Source organism: Atractosteus spatula, chromosome 2 (assembly GCF_055471065.1).
Source record: "Atractosteus spatula isolate fAtrSpa1 chromosome 2, fAtrSpa1.hap1, whole genome shotgun sequence".
Lineage (NCBI taxonomy): Eukaryota > Metazoa > Chordata > Actinopteri > Semionotiformes > Lepisosteidae > Atractosteus > Atractosteus spatula.
Window position 1 is genome coordinate 2,019,220 of NC_142707.1, and position 19,437 is coordinate 2,038,656.

The window sequence follows — 19,437 nt, forward strand, 5'->3', positions numbered from 1 at the left end:
ATAGCCTCACCCTGCTTAACCAGAACACATGTACATAGGATGCAGCGTGTATATAACTGTGGACCTGTGCATGATCTCTGTGAAGAGTACATGTATTATTGATATGTTTCTATGTTTTTGACAGCAGATCAAATTCCTTGTATATGCTATGGTCTTGACCAATAAAGCAATTCTGATTTGAGACGGTCACTTAAGTGCCTCTCAACAACTACAGCTGTTGCTGTAAATCTTCAACTCTGTTAAATGATACTCTCAGCGTGAGGCACACGTTTTTTACAAAAAAACACGGACTTAGAAGCATGCAAGAATGCACCCCACTGTCCTAACCAGTGAATTTACCTGCGATTGAGGACACGAATGTGTTTGAGGTTGTATTTTGGCGCCCTCTAGTGGCGGAGATGAGGTCAATATAGAACGTTCACTGATGGGCACGTGGTCTCTTCGTTGAGACCACCGGAGTGACAAAACATCGGATCACGAACATCCATCTGACGCTGGCAACGTGCTAACCTGCGAACGTGTTAAAAGAAATGAGCGGAATGCTGCTATTTTATTCCTGAGTTCGAGTAAACTGCTCTGCTTTACTAGGTATCCAAATCAACATGGTAAATGAGGACTGGTTTTCAGTTGACACGCCTGGTAAAATAAAGATTTAAATAACTTTGTGACGATATTTTATATAGGTTACTTTACGGTTTCTGCACTATAAATGCGTCCGATATTTGCTCTAGATTATTAGATTTTATATGCTGTGGCACTGTGGCCAAGGATCTGCGCCTGTGGCTGGGAGGTTGCCGGTTCAAACCCCGCGGCCGGCAGAGGAATCCTACTCTGTTGGGCCCCTGAGCAAGGCCCTTCACCCCAACTGCTCCAGGGGGTGCTGTATGAATGGCTGACCCTGCGCTCTGACCCCCAGCTTCTCTACCTGTCTGTGAGTCTCATGGAGAGCAAGCTGGGGTCTGCGAAAAGACACATTCCTACTACAAGGAATTGTATATGGCCAATAAAGTGATCTTATCTTAAGTAAGACTCTGGAATCAGATTCGATTTTTCTCTGTCTGCAGCTCCTCCAAATAGTGGTGGTTTGTGCTATTATGCAGTCTTCGAGATTCTTAAAAAAAATCTCTTGTAACAAAATATGTATTACTTAAGACTTTCTTAACTATCATTCCGAATTGACCACCATTCATCGAAAAAGGTGTGCCAAGCGATTGACTGTTTTAGCGTGAGAGGCGGTGTCAATGCCCCGACAGAGGGTGTCTGTTCCATCAAAACTTCGTGGAATTTGCTGTACGTACTAAAGAAGGAATGTCGCCAGCCCGCGCTTGCTGACTGCAACTGTTTTATAAATTCTAAAACTGGTCACGTGGGATTATAGAACCAGGATGCTGGAAATAATACTTAAGATTAAACTAAAACACCTAGTTTTGCAATGCCTTCAAAGCCATCGCTTAAATGAAATGCATCCAAAAATGATTTTTTTTACACAACTCAAAGGAGACAAACACACAGCTACAGAGCTATATGTAATAAAATACACATATACAGATTTCTCCTAGTAGAAATGGACAAATATCCTCCTCTATCTCAGAACGAGAGCAGGGCCGGGCCTGATCAGTGTGGGGTGGGAGGCCTCCAAAGGAAACCAGATTTTTGCGGTAGGTGGCGCTCTTGCTTCTGGACGGCAATTTGCAATCCCACGCTCTAGTGTGGTGGCCGGAAACTCGGTGCACAAGGTGCCGTCCTTCAGACGAGACGGTTCTGACCGAGATCGCGGCAGTCTGTCCGATCATTCATTTTCTAACAGCTTTATCCAGGGCATGATCTCGGGGGCAGGCCAGGCAGGCCACACACAGTCCATCACAGGCCACACACAGTCCATCACAGGCCACACGCGGATACACCTGTATGAGAAAGGCCACCTTTCAGCTTGAAAAGCGCTACAAAAAATACAAATGTATTATTATCCTAATTAACATACTACCATTGCAAATTTAATGTTCTAAATTGCTCAGTTTCTCGTCTGGGTTTCGCCTTATGTTGTGAAGGTTTAAAGACTAAAAGGGATTTACCTCCGTCGGCCAATTAAAAGCATTTGTGAACAATTGATGTTATTTTGAAAAACGCCTCTCCTGCTTTTCCCCGGTGTGACACCGTCGCCTTAAGAGCATCAGATGCTTTCCGGCTAGACCCTGGCCAAGTGTTAATGATGAAACCCGCACCTCCACGATACCACATAGAAGAGCGTCGCTGAATTATACGTGCTTTAGGCAGCAGCCATATCACCCTGCACCTCACAACTGGCAGCCCACTGAAGCTCAGCAGGTGTGAGCCTGGTCAGTAGCTGGGTGGGAGACCTCCTGGGAAAAACTAAGGCTGCTGCTGGAAGAGCTGTTAGTGGGGCCAGTAGGGGGTGCTCACCCTGCAGTCTGTGTGGGTCCTAATGCCCCAGTATAGTGATGGGGACACTATACTGTAAACAGGCACCGTCCTGACTCTGTGGTTATTAAAAATCCCAGGGTGTCTCTCAAAAAGAGTAGGGGTTTGCCCTTATCAATCATGGCTTCTTAATAATCCGCATCTATGGATTGGCTTCATCACTCCGCTCTCCTCCCCACTGAGAGGAGAGTGGGGAGTGTTCTGGTGCACTCTGGCTGCCGTCACATCATGCAGGTGGGGCTGCACACTGGTGGTGGTGGAAGGGATCCCCACGACCTGTAAAGTGCTTTGAGTGGAGTGCCACTCGAGTGTATATAAGTGTAAGCAATTATTATTAATACTGGGCTGGTCTTGAATCCGCGAACCAAATGCAAGAGCTCTGGAAGTTGAAACCGCGCTTGAACTCCTCCTCCAGCCCGACAGGGGGCGCCGCTGCGGAGGCGGGGGGCACTCGAGCGGCGAGGCGGCCGTTCTCTATGGTAGGATGAGGAAGTGACAGCTGGCAGGCAGGCAGGCAGGGAGCGGGGACGCCCCAGCCTTACCGGAATGGTGTAAAGAACAAGGGGAAGGGGTGGGGAAAAAAAAGGATAAGACGCAGGAAACAAGGTGCAGCCGGAGGCCCGGGTTCGGGGCGGGGGGGGCAGTGTAGTTCCGTGTGTGACGGGGAGCGGGCAGGCCGGGAGTCGGGGAGCGGAGGGCGCGTCACGCACAGGCCCACGGCAGTGCCACCATGGCAGCGAGCGGAGACGGGCCGGGGGCTGGCGTCGCGGCAGACAAGGGGATCGGCTCACGGAGGCACAGCGAAGGTAACAGGCAGCAGCTCCTTCTCGCCGTGGACTGATTCATTAAAAAAACAACAAGAACACAGCTGAGCTCGTCCTGCTCAGAACCTAGAAACTAGAAACCGACGGTGGGGAAAAGCGCGATTTCGCTCTGACGATCGAGTTGACCCAACTTGTCCGGGATAAGTTTCGCTGCATGAACGGACCCCTTCCTTTCCGTCGGGTGCCGTTCGTGTGTCTGGCTTCCAGTCGCGTATTTGCGAGTTGGACTATCGCGCTCAGGGTGCGTTACCGAAAGACAGGATTTGGGAAACCAGAAGCCCGTCTTCTGGGAGAGCGTTGCTAGGCGTGTGGACCGGCAGCGCTGCTGATATTTCCCAGGTTGGCAACTTCTCCGGCGAAACTAAGCGCACTTGAACCAAGCGCCTGTCTGTGCTGTGTGTGTGCGCGATCTCTTACTTTTCCCATCTGAATCTGGCTTAACTGCTGTCGCTGTTAACTCTTCATAGGGACGCCTAATAGATGTAGAAAGGTACTGTATATCTTGGAAAGCACTTAGTCAGTAATGGCTCTGTGCCTCTTCCTGCTGTGTTACAAGCCCGGGCTGAAAAGAGAGTTATAGCAAGGTCTAGGCGTGTGTAAGTGTTGTGTTTGTAATTAAGTGTTGTTGGATTCAACCTGGGAGCTGCTGAACCTTAAATTAATATCTAGGCTAATTGTTGCGGACGCTGGATACACTGGAGAAAGACGAGATAGTCTTTGAAGTGAGATTTTTGTGAATGCTGCTTAGTCTGATGTCTGGTGTAACTGAAGATCTCTTAACTGTATTTGCCCAATGTCCTAAATCTTATATACGTATTTCTATGTGTACGTACATTTTATATATACAGTGTAATAGAGAATAAAAATCGCTTTTTTTAAAAATTAAAGTTGATTGTCAGTAGTCCTCACAAATCAGCTATAACTCGGAGTAGATTTCTGGACATATGCATAGTTTTACCAGCAATTAGAGTGAGACTGCATTTAGGGTTTAGTTTTTTGCAGTATAAGATAGTGCCTCCCATTGTACCACAGCACACAATAGGGTCTTATTCTATTCAGTTGTCTCCTGTCAATAACAAAGGGAAATACCATAACAATCCCTTCAGTCTGCTGGACTTCCCTTAGATTTTCTCCAAGAAAAGGCTAAAAACTCTGGCTTGACCGTGGCTAGGACAACGCCCCTGTGAGCTAAGGTCACCAATGCTGACTGCTTTTGACATATTCAAATACTGGTCTCAAGACGCGCAACATTTCCTGAAGGTTTAGTTAAGGTTTGTGGAATTGTAGCGGAGCTAGTTTGGATACGGTGACGTCATCGCCCTCCCTGTGCGTAGCGGGGACCCCAGCTGCCTGGGCTGGGGGGGGTCTCCTTTAGCTCATGCGGCTGGTTCCCTGTGGCGTTACGCCGGAGACCTGGGTTCGCGCCCCAGGTGCTGTGGGACGGAACGGGCGACGGTGGGCACGAGCCCGCGCAGAACCACGACGGTCACAGAATGTTAGTGTCCATGTTGTGATATAGTTTATAATACGACACTGTGTGTGTTGGTGCATTATAACATGTAGATGGCATGATCTAAACCAGGGGTGGGCTGTCCTGGGCTTGGAAGGAGACTGTGTCATAACTCAGCTCATTATTGGTTTAATTGGACCAATTTAATTTAATAGCTTTACCAGGCCTGTAAGTGTTGGTGTTTTGAAGACACCAGGAAACCTGCAGAAACACCAGCCCTCAAGGACCAGGACTGGACAGCCCTGTTGTAAAAACATTGACTAGCCCTCCAGAACCAGGACTGGACAGCCCTGGTGTAAAAACACTGACCGGCCCTCCAGAACCAGGACTGGACAGCCCTGCTGCAGACACACTGACTGCCCCTTCAAGACCAGGACTGGACACCCTGCCTCAGACACACTGACCAGCCCTCCAGGACCAGGACTGGACAGCCCTGTTGTAAAAACATTGACTAGCCCTCCAGGACCAGGACTGGACAGCCTTGGTGTAAAAACACTGACCGGCCCTCCAGAACCAGGACTGGACAGCCCTGCTGCAGACACACTGACCGGCCCTCCAGGACCAGGACTGGACAGCCCTGCTGCAGACACACTGACCGGCCCTCCAGGACCAGGACTGGACACCCTGCTGCAGACACACTGACCGGCCCTCCAGGACCAGGACTGGACACCCTGCCTCAGACACACTGACCGGCCCTCCAGGACCAGGACTGGACAGCCCTTTTCTAAACAAACTGCGGTGTGATCCTGATGCAGCAGCTGTCGTCTGACAGTAGGAAAGGTGAAAGGAAGGGACCTGGAATGGGCCTGGCAAGGAGCAGTAGATCCAGTCAGGCAACTTTCTGCTCCATTCAGAGTCTTTTGTGTATTAAGCGTGCATGTAAACCCTATCCTGCAATTAAGTGCGTAAGTGTTATTAATTAGTGGCGTCCAGAGTGGCTTGCTGCTGTCATGTTAAAATGGCAGCCAGTCTGTGAGAAACTTAATTTGATTGGGAAGCAGTTAACCTTTTACTTCTAAAATCTTACAGATAACAGACAAGAAGAGAAACACAGGCTCTGGGACTGCAGGGCACCTGTGGAAAGTAAGAGGATGACACAAACGTCCTGTTTTTATCAATATCTGGCACTCAGCCCTGCTTCCTTATTGTCCCAGCTGCACCAGGTCTTATCGGGTTTGTTTCAGTGTGTTGCACTTTGGAAAGAAATTGGATCGATTAAGCAATTGTGATCACAGGTGGAACATGAACCAGGACACCCCGACAGCTCTGCAAGAGTAACCCTGCATGTGGGGTATTACCTTGCATGCTGGGTTTGAGGAGCCACCCTAGAGATCTGAATGTTTTCTTGAGAAAGAAGGGTACAGCGGCTTCAAGTCTGTATCGGCTGGTGAAGTGACAAAGTAGAAAATGTGCTTTGTAGCTCAGATCTTTTATACGTGTAAAAAAGCCCTCAGATCTTGACAGAGACCCCTGACAAGCAGGTGTCTGGGTGTGTTTTCAAGCTCCTCTGGCTGCTGTTGCTGAGGACGGCTCCATGCTTTTGTGATGCACAGTCGTTCCTCCGCCCCTCCAGGTAACAGGAAGCTCAAGTACATCAGCCTGGCGATCCTGGTGGTCCAGAATGCCTCGCTCATCCTCAGCATCCGCTACGTGCGCACGTTGCCAGGCGACCGCTTCTTCTCCACGTCCGCGGTCGTCATGGCAGAGGTCCTCAAGGTCCTCACCTGCCTGCTCATCATTCTGTTTCAGAAGAGAGGTAAGATACGTCCTGCAGCTCTTCCTGTTGATCGCTGCAGGACGGCGGCCCTCAGGCAGGCACGCCTTGAGGCATCGATGGTCTCAAGCAGAACCTACAAACCTATTTTTCCTGTACTGCAAGCCATCAGTATTGCTTCCCCCCCCCCCAGCGATTTTCATCTTTAGAAGCCCCCGCTTTGCTCTAGCAGGGGGTTCAGTATCTGCTGACGGTCAGGTTCCGCTGAGCGCAAGCGATTTGAAACTGGATGATACCTTAAAATGAAGAAAGGAAAAGACACCGAAGATACAAAAGGTTACAACTAACTTTTGCAGCACGAGATAAACCCCATCAGACATGGAAGCTCTTTTATTCCTGCAGCTATAATATTGTACAATAACACTGTACTGTGTTGTACAGTAGCTGTACTGTATTGTACAGTGGCACTCCTGTTGTATTTACAGTCCCATAATTGTTAAAAAGTACTGAATCACTGTAATATTGTATGATGAATCTATGTTGGATTTATTGTATTTGTATGTGTTGGTCTTTTTCTTGATATTGTGATGCAGTATTGCCAAGTGAGTATATTGCTCAAGTTTGGGGTTAATAAAGGTCTTCTAAAGGTCAGAAGGGAGGATGCAGTTCAGCTTATCTGGCCTGTTAGGTAGTAGTAGCTAAGGGATCCGTAGATCCCAGCTGTACCTTGAAAGAAGGGAGGTATCGACTTGCTTGCTTGTTCCACACTCCCACAACTCTTTGTGTAATGTAGCACTTCCTGCCCTTGGTTTTAAATGCACATCCCTGTAGATTTCAGTGGCGATTCCTCCAGCCCCTCTGATCAGAGCCGTGCTCTGAGTGCAGCTGTCTTCCTTGCCCTCGATCTTGATCTCGCTGTGTCTGGCGCAGGGAGCCTGCGGGATTTCGCCCTGCTGCTGTACGACTCCATCGTCGTCCAGCACCGGGACACGCTGAAGCTCGCCGTGCCCTCGCTCATCTACACCCTGCAGAACAACCTGCAGTACATCGCCATCTCCAACCTGCCCGCTGCCACCTTCCAGGTGAGTGCCGCAGCTGCCCGCTGGCGCCAGGTGCGGGAGCCTCTTGTGATTTTCTGTACTGTGCCCGCCCAGCGAGACTGGTGCCTGTTGGAATCCCACAGTGCTTTCGTTTCATTTCGTTTCCATCTCGTGCTTTTTAACATGATACGAGGTCCAGTAAATCTGTATAGTGTACACCCCTAGGGTTTAGCGTTAAAAGAAGTTCAGGGGCTTAAAAAAGTAAGCAGGGTTCCGAACGAGAAGAGGCCACTTGGCCCATCTGACCAGTTTAGTAGTCAGCAGCTAAATAATCCCGGGATCTCATCCACTGGACTTAGCTTATACAAACATCCGTGAGGCAAACAAGGCTGTTCCCCGCCCCTACCTGGGCTACTCTGACCACATCTCTGTTATGCTAATCCCAGCATACAGACCACTGCTCAAACGTGCAGTTCTAAAAAGCAGATCAGGGTATGGCCAGATGGAACCACTCAGCATTACAGGACTGCTTTGAGCACACAGACTGGAGTATGTTCAGGGAAGCTGCTACCTATGAGCATCTCATCAACTTATATGCAGCCTCCGTGACGGGCTGCGTCAGTAAGTGTACAGATGACCTCACTTGGTCCCTCAGTACCACCTCCCTAGCCAAGAAAGCACAGCAGCGTCTCTATTTCCTGCGGCGACTGAGGAGGGCAAACCTTCCCCCACCTCTCTACAGAAGCACCATTGAGAGCACCTTGACCAGCTGTGTCACTATCTGGTTTGGGAATTGCAGCGCTTCAGACCACAAGACCCTGCAGCGAATTGTGGTAACAGCTGAAAAGATCATTGGAGCCTCCCCCCCTTCCATTTCTGTCACCTATCACAAACGCTGCTTACACAGGGCTTCCAGTATAATAGATGACCCCTCCCATAAACTCTTTGCCCTCCTACCCTCTGGGAAAAGATATCGCAGTGTACGGGCTAGCTCCCCCAGACTCTGGAACTGCTTGTTCCCGCAGACTGTCGGGCTCCTCAACACCCTGCAATCTACTTGTACCCACCCCAATTCCAGAAACAGGGTTTAAATCCCCCCAGTGTGTTGTGTAGATTGTATTATGTATTTGCCTTGTAATTTGCACTACCTGCACTTTGCACTATGTGTATCCCGTCTACAACGTCTGTCAGTGTCCTGTCAGTCCTGTCTGTATTTCGTTCCACTGTATACTTGTATATGGCTGGAATGACAAATAAACGTGAACTTGAACTTGAGGTGCTTCTTGAAAAAAAAAAACAGGGTACCGCCTTCAACAACATGGCCAGGTATCTTGTTCCAGACTCTCATAACCCTTTGTGTAAAAAATAAATAAAGTGCCTCCTGTTCTCGGCTTTAAAAGCTTCTACATAGTTTCCACTTGTGTCCTGTGGTTCGTGTTTCCCTGTCCATTGTGAAAAAGTCCTCTGGCTTGGTCTTGGGCCTTGTTGATGCCTTTGAGGGTTTTGAATACTTGTATCAGGATACAGGTGTCTCCACCTTCCCTATTCAGGACTCAGAAGGTTCAGTTCCTTCAGCCCGTCCGTGTACAACATTCCCTTACGCCCTGGAGTGTATCTGGTTGCACTTGTTAGGACGAATTCCAGAGGAGCCCTGTCTTATCTACAATCATGTCAGTCGTTTCTGCTTTTTGCGGTGTCGCTGTGTTCCATTTGAGTTCCATTCTGACTTTATTGACAGCTGTGTTTCTTTTCTCATTGCTTTGCCAAGACCTTCAAAACTGCTCCTGATTCAAAACTCAATAGCAAGTCTGAACCGGGACTCGGGCAACAGACTGCTGGTCTTAAATACTGCTGGTCTTAAATACTGGCACAGGCACCCTGCTTTCTTTTTTTATTCATCTTTACTTTGTTTTTTCTGCCATTATAAGTATTAGAGATCTTTATCTCCTTAAGTGTCATTCTTACAAGTCAATACAATATTGACTAAGTGTAATAAATATTGTTAAACCCTGCTAGTCAGTGATATCACTTCTAAACTTAATGAACACTCTTGCATCCCAGCTGGAGGTGGTCCAGGCTTCTAGTGAATTAGCAGAGTGAATGACGTGGGCGTTGAGTGTTTATTTTTGCAGTTCCAGATCGCAGATAGATTGTCGGGCCACATTTTGGGATCAGCTGACTTTGAAACTCAGCTTGGAGCAGCACTTTACTTTATTGTCCCCGATGGTTAATTTGCTTTGCAGGCAGGTAAAAAAAAACCACACACAACACAGTGCCTTTATTTGTCAATGGGATCACATTATGTGAAGAGGCCGACATGTGTGACGAGGAAGAAAATAAATATGTATAAAGTAAATTATATAGTGAGTTGTCCAAATTGAGCAGGTTAATAGCTGTGGGGTTAAAAGGTGATGTAGTTTAATGCTCTTGAGTCCAGGCTGTCTGAACTGATGCCCTGATGGAAGGAGGTGAATTCACTGCGCAGGCGGTGGTCATGAGTGTGATGTAGAATGTAGGAAGAAGCAAACTCCAGTGTGTGACGTGGCTCATGGTCCCGTTCTAGGATTTGATGTTCCTTTCAGTTTCTGTGTGTTTTTTCCACCCCCAAGGTGACGTACCAGCTGAAGATCCTGACCACGGCCGTTTTCTCGGTGCTGATGCTGCAGAAGAGCCTGTCGCGGCTGCAGTGGGTGTCGCTGGTCCTGCTGTTCGCCGGCGTGGCCATCGTGCAGGTCGAGCAGGAGGGGGGGCGGAAGGAGACGTCCGTGGTCAGCGAGAGCCAGAACTACGCCAAGGGGCTGGTGGCGGTGGTGGTGTCCTGCCTGTCGTCGGGCTTCGCCGGCGTCTACTTCGAGAAGATCCTGAAGGGCAGCGCGGCCTCGGTGTGGATGAGGAACGTGCAGCTGGGGATCTTCGGCACCTTGCTGGGCCTGCTGGGCCTGTGGTGGAACGATGGGGCGGCCATCGCCGAGAGGGGCTTCCTGTTCGGCTACACCCCGCTGGTGTGGGCCGTCATCTTCAACCAGGCCTTCGGGGGCCTGCTGGTAGCGGTGGTGGTGAAGTACGCGGACAACATCCTCAAGGGCTTCGCCACCTCCTTCTCCATCGTTGTCTCCACGGTGACCTCCGTCTACCTCTTCGGCTTTCACGTGGACCTCCTGTTCACGCTGGGCGCCAGCCTGGTCATCGGCGCCGTCTACATGTACAGTCTGCCCAGGGCCCCGGCTGCCCCCTCGGCCTCCTCCTCTTCCTCCGCCTCCTCCTCCTCCTCCTTGGTGTCTCACTCCAGGAACCACATGGGCGACGGCAGAGACCCGGAGTCCGACCCTTTCCTCCCCAAGTCAGTCCTGGTGAAATGAGGTTCCCCCCCTTCCGAAACGACCGCCATCTCACCCCCGTGCTCCTCTCCCCCTGCCCTCCTCCTCCCTCTCTGAGAGCCCGTCTCTTCTAACACGCCGCCTCCTTCCTGTCCTCCTTCGTTTCGTTTTGTTTTTAAAAACCGCTCTTCACCGCGGCCGTGCGTGTGCTCACTTGTGCGTTTCACTCAACTGGTTCTGGCTCGTTTTCTTTTCACGGAAGGGAAAAGAAAACAAGGAAAGGTGCAGCATCCCTGTTTTTTAGCTCTGTGCAGCTTTCATCTCCCTGCACCCCTCAAGCTCCGGGAGTTTTCCCCTGCGGCGTCTCTGGCCTGGGAGCGTCGGCTTCCGAGCGGAGCGATCCGGCCGACAGAGACGCACGTGGAAACTCTGCACGAGTGTGATCCCTGACAGCTGCTGAAACAGCGTCCTTCTTATTATGTCTGAAAGCTGCTGAAATCGCACTTCATAGTGCTTTGTGGAGTTTTATGTGCTCATAGTTCACACTTCTGATTTGTCTTCTCTCGCTTTGAGCTTGAACGGCCGATTGAATTTTTCAAAACCCCTGTGTCAGGTGCTTGTGCAAACAGGGATTCACAGCACGGTAAGCTCCAGGGGCATTGTGGCAGCTCTGGGACTGGGCAGTGCAGTCTGATCTCAAACAGGCCTTTTGCCTTAATTCTTACACGTCTAAAAAATGTCATTTCATTTCTTCCCCAGAAATATATATTGGAAAAAAAATTGAAAAACTAAGATGAACTCAGTTGCTCTTGTGCCAATTGCTGCAGTTTTTTTACAGGTCTGTATTTAGCAAAGCTGTCCTTTCTGAATAAAAGAGAAACACAAGTGACCGTTTGGAAAATGATAGCAGAGCTAGTCGGCCTATGGAGCACTGCTAGTTTGTGGCAGAGTCCTTGGGCTCTGTGTGTGAACCTGCTGCTGGACAGGACCACCCTGAGCTGCGGCTGTGCTCCACCAGACAAGCAGGTTGTGTTGCTTGCATTTCATTTGCAGTTTGAGTTTTGAGGTTGTGTTCAGGCTCTGTTCGGGCTGGGTTACCTAAGACTTATCATTCTGTCTGTATCAAGGGCTGAATGATAGACTTGAAATCCCTAGTTTTAAGCAAGGTGGCATGCATTTTTTCTTTTTTAGTTCACTCGTCTAGTGTTGAATAGGAATGTTGATGGTGCCATGGTGTGGAGTATGCTTTCTTTTTCATTTGAAATATGTCAGCACTAAATCTAATCCAGAACAACAATTTGCGGAAGACAGAAAATGTCTTCCTCGTATATTCTTCATGGGAGACCCCTGACAGGGGTGATCATTAAACTGCAGTAAACAGCAAACGAGCACTGAGATCTTGCAAAACGGAGCACATATAAAACGGAAGTCCCATGATGAGCTAATTTAGCTTATTCAATTGAAAATTTTTCATATTAAGGCAAAAACATGATGAGTCAAGATGCATTTTAGTGAAAGAGCTTTTTCTGTCTTTGGTGTCTGAACTGTGAATTTGGGGTCAGAAGAGCATGCTGTGGCCATGTGACCCCCCCAGGAGTGCAGGGGCTCCAAACATCACAGCTACACTCATGAGCAAAGGCACCCGTTTCTAATACGGCTCGACTTTCGGTGAGTGTCAGATGCTCCTTTTAGATGGAATTCCACTGAATCGGGAATTCAACCAAAAATTATTTTGCTTTTCAGCTGAAAGCCCGTTGATACCTTGTACCTTGAGCATTTTCTCCTTTGACACAAGATGCTGTCGTGCCCTTGAAGTACCTGAGCTAAAAAACGAATGCTGTGCCTTTTCTGGAACCTCAATGATATGTATAGTACTAATCATTGTTAATATAATAACATGGAGAATATATACTGTATATGGAAAAAAATACTGGGTTAAAGGTCAAGTGTGCTGGACTAAAGTGGATTTTTCATCTTTTTTCTTCCACATATGGGGGAGGGAGTATTTTTCTATGCAGGAATATTTTAAACTTATATTCAGAATCAATTTAGGGAGATTACTGTATTATCTACATATCTTTACATGTCTGTAAATGCTGTTAAGAGTTGCTTATCGAAATGCGTTTTAAACTGGAAGTTGCAGTGATAAAGAGGTAAAGAAGGCAGAACACAACCTACAGAAATATCCTGCAGCAAAGGCATCCATTATGGATACATGCAGGAAAACACAAGTTTGTGATTCTGCAGCATTTGTGAAGGTGAAATATAGTATTTTCACTATTAATTGTGAAATACAGTCCCTTGTATAAGCCTGTATAAGCTAATACAGGCTATACTCAGTGATGGCATATTTTTGAACACAAGCTGCTGTGTTTTTAAATTTATATAGTACTGTTATTTCTAATATCGGAACCATTCTTCACAGTGGGACAGCACTGCCCCCAAACTGTCTTTCAGCGCGAGCTGCTGATGGCTTTGTTGTCCAGCCTCAGAAATCTTGTAGCATTGCCTTTCAGAGCGAAGACACCCTTTTTTTTCATTAAGTGGAAAGTGGGGCCTGCTTCTGGAAATGCTGGGTAAAAAAAAACTAGTCTTTAGGCAGGCTATTCTGTGAAGATCTTGTTTATTTCTTTGTATATCTCTCTGAGTCACAGTAATAATAAAAAAAAATAAACCTAGAATTTATGTAGTACGAACCAAAAGCACTTTATAGGAAGTAATCTTCCCTCTGAAGGATCAGCACCAGCAACTGAATGAGCCATCCAGTAAAACAGAACCACAGTAGGCCAGCTTGATGGTGGAGTAGACTGGGAAGTGTGTGAAAGGCTGGGCCATCTGATCAGTTTGTGCTTCAGAGCTGGTCAGTTTTTGCAGAGCTCCCAGATGTACTTATGACAAACTAGCTCTTTGCTTTCCTTCGTCCACCCATTACACACTTCTCTTCTACACAGCCAGGTTCACTTTAGGTCCATTGTTTTGCACACTTGATCATTTTAGTTTGATTCAGTTTTAAGGAAGTACACTACTGCTCTTGTTGGGGAAGACAAGAATAATACCGGATCATCAGATTCAATGGATATAATTATAGACCTTTTTTGCTTTACACCAATTTGTTTTCCTGATGTGCATGTGATTTTTTTTTTAAAAAAGGTGCAAAACTCTTGCTTTCCTCCCCTCCTTCTCTCTTGGTTTGCTGTTTCGGTCTTGGGTTGTGTGTTTGCTTCTGTTTCTGAGCTTGCCTCTTGAACTGAGTGAAGATGTGACCGGTCTGGGAAGATGAGCTGTATGAAATGGACTTGAGATGGTTCCCTGGATGGGCTCTTCCTCAGTCCGTTCCCCGGTTAAACTGCAGATTAAGACAGAGCTCTATCCCGCTTGCCATTGATAAAATTCCCAGAAGTGCCAGTTGGTGCCAGTGAGCTTTCCTCCACACTCTGGGATTCGTGTTCGCTGGGCCTGTGCTTTCTGCCCCGTGTTCCAGACGAGGGGTTCATTCGCTAAATTTAAATGAACAACCAGTTTAATCAGAACTGGAACTCCAGTTATAACTGGGTTTGGATTTGGTTTGGTTACAGCCACCTCTGGCAGAGCAGAAGATTTGTTTTTCCCAAAATTGTTCTAATTAAGTGGAATAATGTTTGTAATTAAGCAAGCTAGACGTGGGACGTTTCACCTTTTATGATGTAAGAACACATTTGTGCTGTGAATGAACGCAGTGCACAAGTTTATCCAGCTCCCACTCAGATCTTAATGATTTAGATCAGCTCTTCTCAGTACAGTTCCACCCGATGAGCGCTTTGCACACTGTTCTGCACTTCTGAATTTGCAAACAATGTGTGATTTGACCTTAGAGATTCAGAGCACAATGCTCTGTGGCTCCATCTCCCTCCTTCTGATGTTCTGGTTTTCCAGGTTTAAAATTCCAAACTTTTACACACATGTTAGACAAGTACCAGTGGTCAGTCTTGTCTTTCTTGGTAGACTACAAATTCTGTTTTCTTTGTAAGAAAGATGATCATGGCATTAACTGGTGCTTGTTAAGTGGAGGAATTATCCACAACTGCAGATACTATGTTTTTAAGAGAGAAAAGATTCTGATTAATGGGTTGTATTAGAGCACTGAAGAGATTTAGCCGACAGTAAGTACTTTATGGGAGCAAAGACGGTATGTGAGACGGGTGTGGATCTTGAACTCTCTTGACAACAGCCTGTTTATTCTGCAGCAGGAAGTGCAGCCAAGCTCTGGCTGCAGCTGTCAGTTAAGAATCCAAACCGCCTGTAAGCCCGACCACAGCAGAAACTGGATCAGGACTGCAGCTTGTGAACGGTGACTTGTACATGTGTTTTGCTTCTGTTCCTGAAAATGTGGAAAGGAGGGTTTATTCATTTTTAGTCCTGACCAGGTAGTGTGTTTGTGCTCTGTGATGACATGGTGTTCAGACCAGGATGGGTGTGTGTGTGTGTGCGCAACTTGTGGTTGCCTGGTGTCCTGTCTGGGGTATGCCTGTGCTCTGTGGTAGCCTGGTGTCCTGTCTGGGGTATGCCTGTGCTCTGTGGTTGCCTGGTGTCCTGTCTGGGGTATGCCTGTGCTCTGTGGTTGCCTGGTGTCCTGTCTGGGGTGTGTCTGCTCTGTGGTTGCCTGGTGTCCTGTCTGGGGTGTGTCTGCTCTGTGATTGCCTGGTGTCCTGTCTGGGGTGTGTCTGCTCTGTGGTAGCCTGGTGTCCTGTCTGGGGTATGCCTGTGCTCTGTGGTTGCCTGGTGTCCTGTCTGGGGTATGCCTGTGCTCTGTGATTGCCTGGTGTCCTGTCTGTGGTGTGTCTGCTCTGTGGTTGCCTGGTGTCCTGTCTGGGGTATGCCTGTGCTCTGTGGTTGCCTGGTGTCCTGTCTGGGGTATGCCTGTGCTCTGTGGTTGCCTGGTGTCCTGTCTGGGGTATGCCTGTGCTCTGTGGTTGCCTGGTGTCCTGTCTGGGGTATGCCTGTGCTCTGTGGTTGCCTGGTGTCCTGTCTGGGGTATGCCTGTGCTCTGTGGTTGCCTGGTGTCCTGTCTGGGGTATGCCTGTGCTCTGTGGTTGCCTGGTGTCCTGTCTGGGGTGTGCCTGTGCTCTGTGGTTGCCTGGTGTCCAGTCCGGGGTGTGTCTGCTCTGTGATTGCCTGCTGCAATGGCAGCTTCCTGGTAATGGATGGATAGAAATTATTAGGAGTTTGGTTGGACTGGAAACTATCTGACTCTCCAGTATCAGAAGTCTCCTTTTCTGTCTAAATAAAATACAAATTCTAAACCGATTGTGTAGAAGTTACAGTGTAAGTCAGCCTTTTTAATGAGCTTCGTCTTCGTCAAAGTAAAGCAAAATAATCGTCCTTTAGTGAACATCAACTAACTACCGAATGCTACAGATGACATCCAGAATTGTTTTGCCTGCTACAGTATGAAACGGGCACCGCTCGTGGGGTGATCTTTCGCCCTGGTGAAGGAACGTGCGCTCAGGGCAGAGCTGCTTTCCTTCGCCCTCTCCCAGAGCTGGGGTCTGGACCTGTGGTAGGAAGCACTTCTTTGCAATAGGAATCTCATGTTCTTGAAATACTATAACTGCTTCACAGGAGCCTCAGTCTTAAATGGGTCTGGTAATGGAGGTGTCATAGTTAGAATGAGCATTCAAGTGCTGTGCTGCCGTTCTGGCAGTGGTGCTCGTTGTGTCATTAAATTAATCATCTTTTTCCTGGCAGCTCTGTTGCACTGAGTGCTGCTGGTCCAAAAAGAGCTGGTATTGTAATGTCCTCTAGGGAGAAAAACAAGCAAAGTCAGAACGTCCAAATCGGTGCAGCTCATAGATGAGCTTAGATTTTCCACATTGGCAAAGGATGAGCATCACAGCTTTCTTGCTCCTGGGGGAAACATTGCGCCTCCTTTTCCAGAATGAATTGGGTATGCATACATGTTCAGATTTTGCAAAGAGACAGGAGGCGTCTGTCTTTTTGCAGTCAAGCATGTGGCATGAACTCTAGAAAACCAAAAGGTCTGAAAGTTGGAGAATTTAGTAATCCTGAATGTTGCAGGCAGTGCACTAGTTTTCAAGACGCCGTCTGTCAGATTTAATTTTAAATCCATTCTACGCCAGCTTGAATTGACTGCTCTTCGTGATGCACCTTGGTATTAAAAGTACAAAATGGTTTGTAGAACAGACAGGATCCTGACCAAGAGGAGGTTCTCCTCTAATTTGGAAACTTTTTTATAATGAAGATATACAGCTCAAATTCAGCTTGAACTCAAAAGAGCTGTGATTATCTGTGGGGAGAAAAGCATTTTTGCTTGCCATCGCTATGCTTTATGACATAAATACAAGTAGGGTAAAGAATAGGGGACCGGAGGTATCACCTTCTGGGATCAATGGTTAAGCACAAGTTTCTAGATTCACATCTTCCTCTCCTTCTTTGTCTTGATATGGAGGTCTGTGTTTGAACAAGTAAAACGAGCTACAGCAAACATCTGGATGAGGATTTGTGTTCTTTAGCACCCTAGCAGCCACATGTGCTAAAGATGATCCCTGCCACATTTACTACATTTCTCTTTCTGGGTCTATTTTTGTAGCTTATTTGTGTGTTTTTGTGAAAAAGATGCATGTTCATGTGTGGAAGAGGCAAGCAATTTTTTTATGTGTTCAGAGTAACTGGGTTTCACTTTTTATTTGAAATACTTTGTGTGTAATTTATGTAAAAAGATGATGTTGATTATATTTTTTGTTAAAACTGGGAGATAATGAAGTGTTTTTATTTTTACTTGAAAAAGAAAAGAAATGCTTGTGCCTTGTAATATTGAGAATTCATTTGCATTATATAATGAAAAGCAATGAAACCAAAAGAAAAGAGAGAGAAAACAACATCAACAGCATCGTGTGCTTGTTTTATTTCATTACCACTCAAAATGGGCGAAAACGAGCATTCTGGGCTTCTCTGTACCAAATCGGACCTTTCTCTCGCCGCCTGACATCAGACAAGATAGGGGAAATTACATCTGGGAAGAATTACACCTTACAATAAATCTTCAGACTTTAAGAAGTTCTGCTGTATCTGCTGTCATTTCCCCAAAACTCCTAACGTCTGAAAGGTTTCTTCATGCTCTTTAGATTGAAATTGCTGAAGTTCTGATTTGATTTAAGAAATGCGACAGCTGGTTAGTCAGGATTTCAAACCAAGAGCACGTTACATCCTCACGCTCCACTCCTCCACTGTGGTAGCGTGAGCTCGTCGGACACACTGTCTCGTGGTCATGGACTTTAAAGAGACTGAGGAAGATCTCTCTTATTTCCTCTTTGCTCTCCTTTAATCTTTATAGGATGGGGCTGTAAACGCCCTCTGGGTTTGTCTGTAAAAGGTTAATCAGTTGGTGGGTCACAAGCCGTAATTCAAGGTTGTGATTCTTCACACCTGGGAAAACTAGTCTTTCAACTCCCTTTCCTGTGATTTCTAGAGCCCTACAAAATCCTAGGTCGATGAAATAGTCCCGGACACGTAAATAAAGATGTAAGTACAATAAACAGTTTTTTCCAGGTCTCTTCACAGTTGAGATCTTTCACGGTGTCCTGAAATTACAGAGGATCTAATGAGTGATAATGTAGGGGGAATTTAGACAAAACCCTTAAAATTCTGCTAGAAAATTGCTGACAGGCTTCAAAGGTGACAGGTTCATAGGAGATGACTTAAAGACACCCAGTACGCCCATTGCCCAGCAGCGTGGGCTACTGCGTGTGATTTATCAACTGCTGGTATGTGGTCATTCAGGTCTGTTACTGAGAAATTGTTTACTGCCTCAGCAGTGCAGCCCGTGCACCAGTGATTAAGGCATGAAGGATCAAGGATGTATGTGTGCTCTGGGGGTGTTATCTGTGTCTCTGGAAGAGGAGGCCTGATGCAAGCACAGCTGAGGAAGAATTTCTTGTTCTAGCTGTTTGACCTGGGCTGCTTGTGTCGGAATTTCCCAACTTTAAGCACTGTAAGGAACACAAATTCAAGGAAATCTCCTTTCATATCCATTGATTTCACAAAGGATCTGCTGTCCTATAACAAAGCACTTTCAAACATAATTTTAGTGTGTGAACAGTTGGCTGGCACAGCTTTGCCATTAGTAAAAATGACTTAAAATGACCTGATCCTGTCTTTCTGCAGGGTCCTTGTGTGCATTATACTTGCTCTGTGAGAGCTGAATGACATTTTAACGTGTTAGCTGAGCACCGTCCACAGAGAACACAGCTGGAGGATACTTGTACGGGTTTATATGAAGTCTGTAAGTCTGCTTTTTTAAGATCTGGAAACAAAATGTAATTCAAAAGATTTATAGGAGCAAGGCAGTCTTTTCATTTTGTGGTTGTCCATCTCCCTCTATTGACTCCACATGACTCATTGAGCCATGAACGTTTCCACTGCAGGGTCACCCTCAGTCAGAAACGGGATGATGGAAATGTTCACCTTGCAAATCTAAACTAACTTCTCATTCCTTAAGTCCCTAGCACTTAAATCCCCACTTCTTTTAATGATTTAACTTCATTTCTAAATCACTGTGACCCTGTTTAATCTTTTGCATGATTCCTCTTGGATGTGA

General features: G+C 46.9%; 1 protein-coding gene across 1 annotated transcript; it reads left to right on the forward strand.

Annotated features, from left to right (window-relative positions):
• The first annotated feature begins 2,901 nt into the window (after positions 1-2,901).
• Positions 2,902-17,725, forward strand: slc35a2 (solute carrier family 35 member 2). Its single transcript, XM_088928847.1, has 4 exons — positions 2,902-3,245; positions 6,347-6,529; positions 7,418-7,569; positions 10,137-17,725. The coding sequence occupies exons 1-4, from the start codon at positions 3,170-3,172 to the stop codon at positions 10,884-10,886; spliced, it is 1,161 nt and encodes a 386-aa protein (XP_088784973.1). The 5' UTR covers positions 2,902-3,169; the 3' UTR covers positions 10,887-17,725.
• Positions 17,726-19,437: the final 1,712 nt, after the last annotated feature.

Coding starts and splice junctions, on each gene's coding strand:
- slc35a2 (XM_088928847.1), top strand. CDS start 3,170: ATGGCAGCGAGCGGAGACGGGCCGGGGGCTGGCGTCGCGGCAGACAAG. Junction 6,530..7,417: donor CATTCTGTTTCAGAAGAGAG/GTAAGATACGTC, acceptor TGTCTGGCGCAG/GGAGCCTGCGGGATTTCGCC. Junction 7,570..10,136: donor TGCCCGCTGCCACCTTCCAG/GTGAGTGCCGCA, acceptor TCCACCCCCAAG/GTGACGTACCAGCTGAAGAT.